This window comes from Carassius carassius, chromosome 11 (assembly GCF_963082965.1).
Source record: "Carassius carassius chromosome 11, fCarCar2.1, whole genome shotgun sequence".
NCBI classification, from domain to species: Eukaryota; Metazoa; Chordata; class Actinopteri; order Cypriniformes; family Cyprinidae; genus Carassius; species Carassius carassius.
This window is the reverse complement of record NC_081765.1, coordinates 34,347,673-34,358,681: the sequence shown is the minus strand read 5'-3', so window position 1 is coordinate 34,358,681 and position 11,009 is coordinate 34,347,673. Positions and strand designations below refer to the sequence as shown.

Sequence of the window (11,009 nt, the reverse complement as noted above, 5' to 3'; positions counted from 1 at the left end):
GTTGAACTCGAAGGAAATGAAGTGAACCCCTGCCCATATTTACCCAGCTAACAATTTTTGGTTCCCAGAACGTTAGTTTTTGGTTCCCAGAACGTTATTTTTTATGGTTTGTTTTGGTTAGCCAGGAAAGTTTTCTTGATGTTCTCAGAACGTTAGTTTTTGGTTCCCAGAACGTTCTCAGAACGTTAGTTTTTGGTTCCCAGAATGTTTTCTGAAGGTTAGTGTTTGGTTCCCAGAATGTTCTCAGAACGTTCTCTTTAGGTTATAAAAATAATGGCAATAAATAACCTGAAGGGAACGTTCCCAGAACGTTCTCTTTAGGTTACTAAAAACCAACCAATAGGGAACGTTCCCAGAACGTTCTTATTTGGTTCCCCCAAAAAATAACCAAACGGAAACGTTAGGGGAACAGCATAGGCAAGCACAGCATACACAGCATAATAGAGTATATATACTCTATTATGCAGTGTATGCTGTGCTTGCCTAGGGAGACCAAACTAGCAGTTTATAAAATCTCGACAAGACATCAACCCCACGTAAGCATATAGAGGTGAGCTAAATAATTGCGTCATTGCATTGGTGGTTAAAATGATGCGTTGACATTTTAGCAAGAGGTTTTGCACAAATTAGCCAAAAAGACTGGTGCGGAGTGTGCGATATATATCTTCTGCGATAATATCATAATTGTTGTTTTAATGATGTACGCGCGCATTTATAGAGTGTTCTTTCACTGTGTGATTCAGTCTGTTGAAATGCATTTAGAATGAAATCAATCAAAATCATTTAGAATCAAAATCACACAAAGAATGCTGTCTTTTCCTCTAAAAATCATAATCACACACACACACACACACACACACACACACACACACACACACACACACACACACACACACACACACACACACACACACACACATATATATATATATGGGGAAGTCGTGGCCTAATGGTTAGAGAGTCGGGCTCCCAATCGAAAGGTTGTGAGTTCGAGTCCCGGGCCGGCAGGAATTGTGGGTGGGGGGAGTGCATGTACAGTTCTCTCTCCACCTTCAACACCACGACTTAGGTGCCCTTGAGCAAGGCACTGAACCCCCAACTGCTCCCCGGGCGCCGCAGCATAAATGGCTGCCCACTGCTCCGGGTGTGTGTTCACAGTGTGTGTGTGTGTTCACTGCTCTGTGTGTGTGCACATTTCGGATGGGTTAAATGCAGAGCACAAATTCTGAGTATGGGTCACCATACTTGGCTGAATGTCCTTTCACTTTCACTTATATATATATATATAGATCAGTGGGGATTTCTTTAAGACTGCAAGGGAAGCTCAGCTTCCCCTCTAATGTAAAAAAAAAAACCCAACGGTCAAATATGTACTATTGTGTATTATGTATTGTGTTAATCAGCTACATGTCGGCTGACTCGATTTTCTTCTCATACATTCCCGTAGCGTCACAGTGCATTTCCCTGTTGAAGCCGAGCGTCCATTGACTTCGATGGGGCTGCTTTGAACAGTTTTTTTCAGTGCTCCGAAGCTAGACGGTCATTGGATAAATGCTGCGATTATGTCCCGCCCACGGACGCTCAGCGTCTCTGGAGGTGAATGAAGACTGGGCTTCCGCGTGATGATTGGAGGATCTGTCGATCTCCTTTTGACTGACAGCGGTCTGCACCATAAGAAGTCGGCGAAGCTGTTTCACGCTCAGTCCCATGATCGCGGATTTCTCAAGTGTATCCGAAAGACAAACTGCGGCAATATTTCTTGATATTTGTAAAATGCAGAACCACCACAAAATTAAATTGGTAACTAAGACAGATTGAAAATGTGCGCGCGCGCACACACACACACACACACTATAGCCATCTAGTGGTTAAAGTGATTTATTACAATTTTTAAACTGAATTTCCCCCAAAATGGGCAAAAATCTTACATTAAACCTTATAAAATTATCCATGGTATCCCCATGTATGAAAGTTAGAAATCTGGGTCTTTTATGAAGTGAGTTAAACCTGAAATGCTTTTTTCTTTTTTTGTAAAAAAAAAAAGCCTATTTAAATAAATATTTATTTATTTATAGAAATGTAAAAGATTTAAATCCTCCAAAAACTGTACAAAGTTTAGTGAAAACATAAATGAACAGAGTAAAATTATATTTGTAAAAAATTTTAATATTTTACTATTACAAAATGAAATGTTATTGTCTGGGGTCAAAAAGACCCCGAGTGTCACTACAAATGAAGACCATCAGAGGGTTATAATGTAGGCCGAAAATGAGCTTCCCCTCTTTGAAAGACCAGCAGCCGCCATTTTAATTTCACATTTAAAGTATCTTTTGATTTTTTTTTTTATAATTAATTTATTATAATTTCAAATGAGTATTCAACATTTTATGTCTTGTATATCAAAACATTATTCATGCATTTGTAACTGCAGGTTAAATGCATTCTTGTCCTGCACTAAACAGTGTAATACATCTAAATGCCACTTCCAATGAATCTTCTGCATTTCCTCTGCATTAAAAGATGAGTTTGTTGATACTGATTTGCCAGATAACAGCCCAAATGTTTTATTATTCTAAATAACTGATTCCTTTAATTAAAAACAACTAGTTTGAGATTAATAGACCTATCCCAGGGGTGTCAGACTCAGTTCCTGGAGGGCCATAGCCCTAACCCTGCTCCAGCACACATATCATGTAGTTTTCAAATAAACCTAAATGATTAGATTAGCTGGATCAGGTGTGTTTAATTAGGGTTAAATCTAAACTGTGCAGGACTGTGGCCCTCCAGGAACTGAGTTTGACACTCTTGGTCTGTCCCATTTTTGACTCCCTCCCACTGTTAAAATGTAACTAAGTAATTTTTACTCTGAGTAAATTTTAAATGAGTTACTTTTTACTTTTACTTGAGTTGATTTTTTAGACTGGTACTTTTACTTGTACTTAAGTAAAATTTCATTAATGTAATGGTACTTTTACTTGAGTAGAATATTTTTGTACTCTTTCCACCTCTGGATATTAGTTTATGTGATCCAGATGCATGGAGAGTTTATATGCATTTCAAACACATAAATCTTTAATTTAGTCAAACCTGTATATAACAGCCTGTATTAATCTAAACACGTGATACTGATCACTGTTTGTTCATTGTGGTTCTAGATGAAGCCGATGCAACTAAAACAGCTACGCAGCTCATTTATTTTCAGTTTAAATATATATTAAGCTGTTTTTAGACTATCTGAAGGTTACAGACGTTGAATACTTTATCTTTCAGAAGCCGATCCACCTGTTGAAGATCCTGAAGAAGGTGAAACACAGATTTCCTCACAGCTTGATCTTCACAAAGCCACAATCTGACGTCATCCATAAACCTCGCTTTGCTTCCGATACACAGAAACAATCGATTCTTATGAACAGCCTTTTATTGCCACAGCTGAACTATAACGAAGTCAACACATTACTATGGCGTTCTATAAACACTGTGATATCACTCTTAAAAACCCTGATTTTATGAAATATGTCCTAAATAATCTTTGTATTGTCAGAAATCAAGCCTGAAGAAGCTTTAGATGATGCAGAAGCAGAAGGAGGTAAGAGACAATCACATCTATCCTTTGACAAAGTCAATCAATTATTCATTAAAAAGGTGATTTATTCAATATGCAAATTAAGAATAAGAATGCAATTTAATAAAATTGACTAATTTAGCCAATTTCTGCGTTATCTATTTTTATGCGTATTTTAGAATGGACCCTTTTCACAAACTAACGCCATGTTTGCACAGATAATGCTCTTGGAAATCAAGCCAGGTTTCATAAATTTTAATTTCTAACCCTCATGTTTTGTTCCAGTCATTTTGACCTAGAAAAGATTTTCTTCTTAGGATTTTAAGCACAGAAAAAGGGTTAATAATGTCATTTAGATTTGTAACAGTATACTTTGTGTTGGATTAGTTTTTGCATGAAATGACAGAAAAAACAGGGGTTCTTAACAGTTTCTTAAACAGAACAGCGAAACCGATATCTTTCTCTATTCTGACCGACGCATTCAACATATTTATTTCCTCTTTTGGAAAGTCATAGAAACACTTTTGTTATTGGTGTGCGAAAAATAAATTAGGTGTAGTTTCCTGCTTCAGTCGGTGCACATGAAGGGTTAAAAACAAAGCTCAGATCAGAGTCCAGTGGAGTGAGTTTGTTTGTTTGTTTGTTTGTTTGTTTGTTTGTGTGGCGTCTGCAGGGGAAGCAGAAGCAGGTTCAGAGACTGAAGCAGGTGCGTTTCTCTGTGATTGTTTCTAACTCTAACTCAATCAATGTCGGATGTGAAAACTTGTCCCAACAACAACAGACACTTAGATCAGCGTATGCTTTAATCCAGCATGTTTTAGAAAATAAACACTCAAGCAAAGATTGTTCATATTTCATATTATGAAACCTGTCAATGTCTGGGACACATTATTCTAAAAAAAAAAGAAGAAAAAAAGGATTATTGTATCTAATATTAAAAAATCAAGCATGTTTATTTTTATGCATTTTATGCATTATGCATGTTTTATTTATATATTATTTAAAACATTTTTTTTGAAGCATCAAGCACATTTCCCGTTTCTATTTCCGCTAATTAAATTATTTATTTGATTTATTTTGAGGAATTTGTGTATTTTTTTACATTGTTTTTCTGTCATTTATGTTTTTTTTTTTTTTTTTTTTTTTTAAACTAAATCATTGTATTACACTAATTACAGTCTAAAAGATTGATCATTAAGACAAAAAGTAATTATAATAATAATTATTATAATAATAGAAATACTATTTTTTGAGTATGTATTACAGTAATGAGAAATCAAGTTACTAATGAGCTTTGTAGTCATGCAAATAAATATATATTAAAATGATTTTGTTGTGAAATGTGACTGGGGCATGCTTTGATGAGATTCACCTTAGCGTTTTTCTGGAATAGAGTTATTCTGGCCTTGTTTTCTGGACTAAAGTCTCAAACGCTGGTGTTTTTCTAGACTCGACTGCTGTTCCAGAGGAACCCGTGGAACCCGAAGTGTTTGTGAAAGGTCTGACGCTGGACTATCTGCTGTTTTACTGTCCGTCACGTTCAGCTTCGTGTTTACATGTGCTTCTGTGTTTCCTCCAGATAATGCTGCAGGATTCGATCTCTCTGATGCGTTTGGTAAGAGATCATCACAAAGCTTTAGGCGTTTGTGTTTGTTTTGTGCTTATTCCACCAGCAGATGATCTACATCTGGAATTAGAAATGATAAAAAAATCAAACATGTCACATATGCCGCATCACACAGAATAAAGCGGCGTGTGTTTGCGGTTTTGAGTGCATCTGAAGTGCTCACATGATGCACGACTGAACTGGAACAGAATCTAGTGGTGTGTGTCTGATTACCTGCACTTGTTGGTAATCACACACTTCATTTATTTGCTGCTCTTGGTTTGGCAAGTGAAAACTGTCAATTAAAAGAGATGATCAGTATTTCAGCGCAAAACGTATGTGCAGTGAATCAGACAGTGTGTGCTGATAAATAATAATAAACAGACACTAGCAGTTCATATATCATTTATCATTTACTTTACAGAAGAGGAAGCACAACCTGAGGATCCAGGTAATTCTTTTATTCTAATTTTAGCATGCAATATTTCTCTCTGAAGCTGCTGTGCAAACTCAGCTCGATTCTAAATGAATGAAGTTTCCATATCAATATATTTCACAGTTTGCGTGTTAATTATGTGTTTGATTACAGTAAAGACTGAAATGGGAGATGCAGACACGCACAAGCCAGGTCAAGGCAGAGGTGCGGCGTTTTAGTTTGATATCATTTGGTCATATTTACATTATGTTTTGGAGCGTGTACTTCAATCTTAAAAACGTGAATATTATAATTACGTATTATTCTCAGGTTTGATAAAGGAAGTTGAGTCCGGCCTGAACTCGAAACATTTAAAACAAGGTCTTAAAACACTCAGAATTAAAACCGCAGTAGTTGTTGTAAACAATGACAAACTGTATATATTGAGAGAATATTAAATAGTATAGATAATATACAGTGTATATATATATACAATAATCACGGTTTGAATAAAAGAAATAAAAGAGATACTGATGCATAAAGCATTTCATGAAAACAAGAACAAATAACTAATAAAATATTGTAAGCAATGCATTATATTCAGAACATATGCAGCAAAAAGCCTCTACAACAAACAAGGAACTAATTGTATATTTTTCATATTACACAGGAATGATTATGGTCAATATCTGTGTTTGATCTGGTTATGTTCTCTCTCATCACAGCTCGCAGCGCTGGAGCAGTTTCTGAGCAGAACGGTATCATATTCTCCATCTAGATCATATAAACCAACACTTCTTCCGTTACATGTGTGTGATGAAATGAGCGTGCTTGAGTGTTCTGGGTCATAACTCCATCATCATTTCCAGCATGAGCTGATCATCTGTGATACCAGTCTAACAGACACAAAGATCTGCTTCATGTGTTCAGAACAAACAGTGATCAGCTGCTAAACACACGTCAGGTTTGATGTCGACGCATGCAGGACGCAGTGATGGAAAACTGAAGCACAAACACTCTGACATGATCATCTGACACAGAAGAAAGAAATTCATATGGTTTACAGTTTTCATAAAAATCATAATGATAACAAATCCAGGCCAAATTTCTAGATAAATGTCAAAAAGGCATAATTATGAAATTGTTGAATTATGACACAAAATATCATTATTAAATAAGAAGTCTAAATCATGAATTGACGTTATAAAACTTTTTTGTTGAAAAGTCAAAATTAATACAAAATCTCATTTATAAGAGTAAAAAATGACAATCAAATTATGACCAAAACATCATTTTGAGATCAAATTATGAGTCAAAATTGACAATGCCATAATCATTAAATAAAAATATGAAATGATGAAAATAATACGGGGTTTGCGATGTCGAAATAAAGTTTAAAATATAGGTTAAAAATGTAAAAGTAAAAAATTTGAGATAAAAAAAAAATCAAAAAAAAAAATCTAAATTATGACAATATCTAATTTATGAGATTAAGAAATACAAAATGTGACTTTTAAAAATGTAGAAATCTCAAATCGAATAGTTGACATAAAATGCCATAATTATGAAATATAAAGTCTTAATTATGACTAATATCAGCTAACATGTTTTATGGAAGAAAGGACATAAGAGTAATTTAGATGAGATTAAACTTTATTGTCATTGCGTTAAATCTAGAAACCTTAGTTAATTCTCCCTTATCATTTCCTTTCTTCATAAAGCATGTTAGATAGTCAGAATATATTGTGAATATTGTTGCTCTTCTGGAAGTCACTTTAAATCTAAGTGTAGAAATGTGAATGGAGTGACGATTGGGGTCAGTTTTTCTTTATATTATCAGTGAATGTCAGAGCCACGTCTCCTCTCATGGTTCTTATGTGTCTCTCAGTAAATAAACTCCTGTTGAGCGTCTTCTGTTCTGCGGGCAGCACTTTGGCTCTCTTTCATCTCTTCTGTAGATCAGGTTCAGTCTTGATTCTCGCCTCCTCGAGGGCTTTTCCCTCACAAACATTCCTGTCACTGTTTGTGTCAAACCCTGCAGCGCACCGGCGTCCGGAGGGAGCGACACTGACAGATGCTCCTCTGCTGCAGAGCATTGTGGGTAGACTATTGATAAGAGCCACTGCTGCATTACTGCTTCTGATCAATACTGAAGCAGAAACCAACCTGTAGCTGTGTGAAGTGTCTGCTTCATAATATACGCAGGATTCCCTAAACCTGGAAATATCAGAAACTGACAGGGAACGTCTACAGTGAAAACACATTTTATAGTCTCCAGTCTACAGCTGTTTCCAAATTCTGAGATTATGAGGAAAAGTCACAAGTATGACATACAAAGTCATTATGAGATAAAATGGAGAAATGTAAAAAAATCTAACATGTTTAATGGAAGATATAAAATAAAACATGTTTGGAGAAAAATTCTGATAAATTAAAATGATGAGATTTAATAAAATAAATAAATTATGACATGAAAAGTCAATATTATGAAAAAGTCACACTTATGTCATTAAGTTATAAAATAAAATGGCAAAATTATGAGTTAAAAAACATTCTGACTAAAAATAATTTTAATGGAAGAAAGAAAATTATAAAGAAAAATGTACAATTATGAGATAAAAAAATAATTATGAAAAAAAGTCATAATTATCAGAAAAAGATTAAATAATGACAATGTCATAATGAAATTAAATAAATAAATAAAAGTAAAAATATGAATATGAATATGAATGACCCTTTTAGGGATTTATGTCATGGTCAAAGTTACTATGAGATAATGTCGAAATAATGAGACAAAAAGTCATGTAATAATGACAAATAATTATGTTTTCTTAGTATGTCATAATTGTAATTTATTACCATAATTGACTTCTTAATCTCAATTATGACTTGGTATTCCATAATATAGAATTTTATCTCATAATTGTGTTTTAATTATTTAATTTAAACAATTTAAAGATTTTTTTGTCAATTATAATTCATCAAAGCATGCTTTACTTTTTTTTTAATGATGCAGAAACAGGCTTCAATATAAACCTGAAGTGGCTCCAGTATAATACTGTCCTCTAGTGGACCAATATCTGAATCTCTGGTTTCTTCTTATGCACTGATATTATAAAAAAATAAATAGGGATTTTACCAACTGATCTGTGTTTGCTGACTTTAGTGCACACATGAAGCAGAATAAGGAACGAGCAGATCTTTGTGTCTGATTGAGTTATTACTGGTGTTTGTTAACTCAAGCATCAGTGTTAATAATGCTCAGAACTCCCTCACAACTCTCTAGCAGTCACAAGAACACTCGATAGTGAGCATACAGCCACACAGTGACACGACTGTGAACGCCTGCTTTGACCTGTTGAGCTGGTGTGTGTGGTTCTGTTGCAGACAGTGGATCTGGATCTGGTACGGTCGCTGGTGTTGTTTGTGGGATCGCAGTAGCAGCTGTTGGTGCCATAACGGGATACTTCACCTATCAGAAGAAGAAACTGTGCTTCAAGGTCCAGGGAGGTGTGTGGCTCGGCTCATGCTCTAGAACACATTCAGATGTGAATCAGTGAAACACATGATTAATATATATGAAATCTAAAACACTTACAGACTAAAGGCCAATTGTGCTGTTTCTGCACCATCAGATGTGTTTTTCTATATAACATACTCTATATAATATAACAGTTGCGATATAACCAATAATGTGGAGTTTGGAGCAGGTTTAATAGTAAAGGAAACCTGTTTGAAAACAGTCATAATGTATGTTCATGCATCACACACTCTGAATGAAATCAATATCTTTGTAATTTTGTTTGCTTCTACTAGTTGCTAGGGATGGGCGGTCTTTCCAAAATATCATATCATATGATCATAACATAGAATTACACTTAATTATTCACTTAAGACATAACTGATGCCCTTTATTTAAATACTGGCCCAAACACGCATTTTGAGATATTTTTGTGTATGTTTGACCATGTATGCATGTATAAGTACAGTGGATATAGAAAAGAATCAGCCTCCTTTAAAATAATCACAGTTTTTGTTTTATCCAGCTGTATTTACTCAATGCAACTTATAAGATCCAAGTGAAAGATATAACACCAGCGTGTCGGACAAACAATGAAACAAACAGATAAAATCACCAAATTAAAAGTCACAGATAAAGCAGCTAGTACGGTAACTGTTGAATGAGAACGTATGTTTTCTTCTCAGGTGACCCTGAGAGCGTCAAAGAAGAGAACGGCACGCAGAACCACGAGGGTGAGCCATGCACTGCTCATTTTCATCTTCAAATCATCAAATCACTGATATTTGTGTATTTGTATGGTACTGGATAGGGCCATGAACAGGTGATTCTCTGCAAAGAGAAACTGTGATCAAGCAAATAATGAAATACAACTATTTCTGCAGAAATTGGACACCAAAATAGACTTAGAAATGAGATTTAGAAGGGATAAATTACATTCTATTGTATTCTTTCTTAGAAGGGAAACACTGTGTGTCATCTGAAAAACAAGGCCTGTTCACTTCATGATGATATTAACAGAATCCAGTGCTTGATTATAAAGACATCTTGTTTATTTTTATACAATGAATGAACAGTTTCAGCACTGTGCTGGTCAGCATGTGATGTCCAGCCGTGTCCTGAAGGGAAACCAGAAGCACTGTCGTAAACTACAGTCACATGATTCTGATATGAACAGATTACTGTATTGATGACATGGATGTTTCTGGTGTTTCCTATGCAGTTTTAAGCACCCTCCTGAAGTCATCTGAACACACTCCTGCAGCCGGCAGTGACCTGCCATGAAGCTACGGTCAACTGCTTTACATTGACATAACCGGGATGAACTTCACACACACATTCACAGCACAGAGAGTCAGCACAAACATCATTTCTACACTCACTCTGAGTTCCTGACGCACATTAAGGCTTTTTCATAATATCTCATCTTCACACTGCTTTGACTACAGTTCTAAACTAGAATGCAGGACTGTTAATAAAACATGTTTTGAATGTAATTTCACATCGTTTGAGTGGGACGGGATGTGTGCGTGTATGCATGTGTAATTCAACAGGCATTTCATTTCGTTACTTTAAAAAGTGTGGTTTGGTTTCATTACTGTGTCATTAATCGCATTAGTCGTTTTGTTTGATGTCAAATTGTTGCCTCTGATTCATAAAAAAGCTAATCTCACAATGTGGAATGATTCAGATTGTATTGTCTGACCAAATAGAATTCCTAGGACTTTTTCTTTCTATTTTTTTTAAATTCTGTAAATAATTGTTGTGTTTGAATAAAGGGTGGTTACATTTAAATGGCAATGTACATGTATTTAATTTCACAGTTTCATACTGCAGCGACACGAACACAGCACTTCAAATAAATGAAACATGCTAATCATGCTAGAAACATGCTAGCAGCATGTTA

At 35.2% G+C, this 11,009-nt stretch overlaps 1 protein-coding gene and 1 long non-coding RNA gene across 5 annotated transcripts in view; one reads left to right on the top strand and one right to left on the bottom strand.

Annotated features, from left to right (window-relative positions):
- Positions 1–5,586, bottom strand: part of LOC132153250 (uncharacterized) — a 9,773-nt gene extending 4,187 nt beyond the window's left edge. The window contains exons 1-2 of the long non-coding RNA XR_009436634.1: positions 5,409–5,586; positions 5,091–5,249 (exon numbers count right to left, since the gene is read on the bottom strand). This is a non-coding gene — a long non-coding RNA (uncharacterized LOC132153250). The remainder of the gene's footprint in view (positions 1–5,090; positions 5,250–5,408) is intronic.
- Positions 1–10,897, top strand: part of si:ch211-39i22.1 (cytochrome c1) — a 23,207-nt gene extending 12,310 nt beyond the window's left edge. For 3 of the 4 annotated variants that reach the window (XM_059562636.1, XM_059562635.1, XM_059562634.1), the window contains 11 exons: positions 3,156–3,179; positions 3,271–3,303; positions 3,542–3,586; positions 5,011–5,061; positions 5,142–5,177; positions 5,593–5,619; positions 5,758–5,808; positions 6,309–6,341; positions 8,971–9,093; positions 9,790–9,837; positions 10,326–10,897. In XM_059562636.1, coding sequence (XP_059418619.1) covers positions 3,156–3,179; positions 3,271–3,303; positions 3,542–3,586; positions 5,011–5,061; positions 5,142–5,177; positions 5,593–5,619; positions 5,758–5,808; positions 6,309–6,341; positions 8,971–9,093; positions 9,790–9,837; positions 10,326–10,387 — 533 coding nt within the window. In that variant the 3' untranslated portion in view covers positions 10,388–10,897. The remainder of the gene's footprint in view (positions 1–3,155; positions 3,180–3,270; positions 3,304–3,541; positions 3,587–5,010; positions 5,062–5,141; positions 5,178–5,592; positions 5,620–5,757; positions 5,809–6,308; positions 6,342–8,970; positions 9,094–9,789; positions 9,838–10,325) is intronic. The other variant, XM_059562637.1, reaches the window with a different exon arrangement.
- Positions 10,898–11,009: the final 112 nt, after the last annotated feature.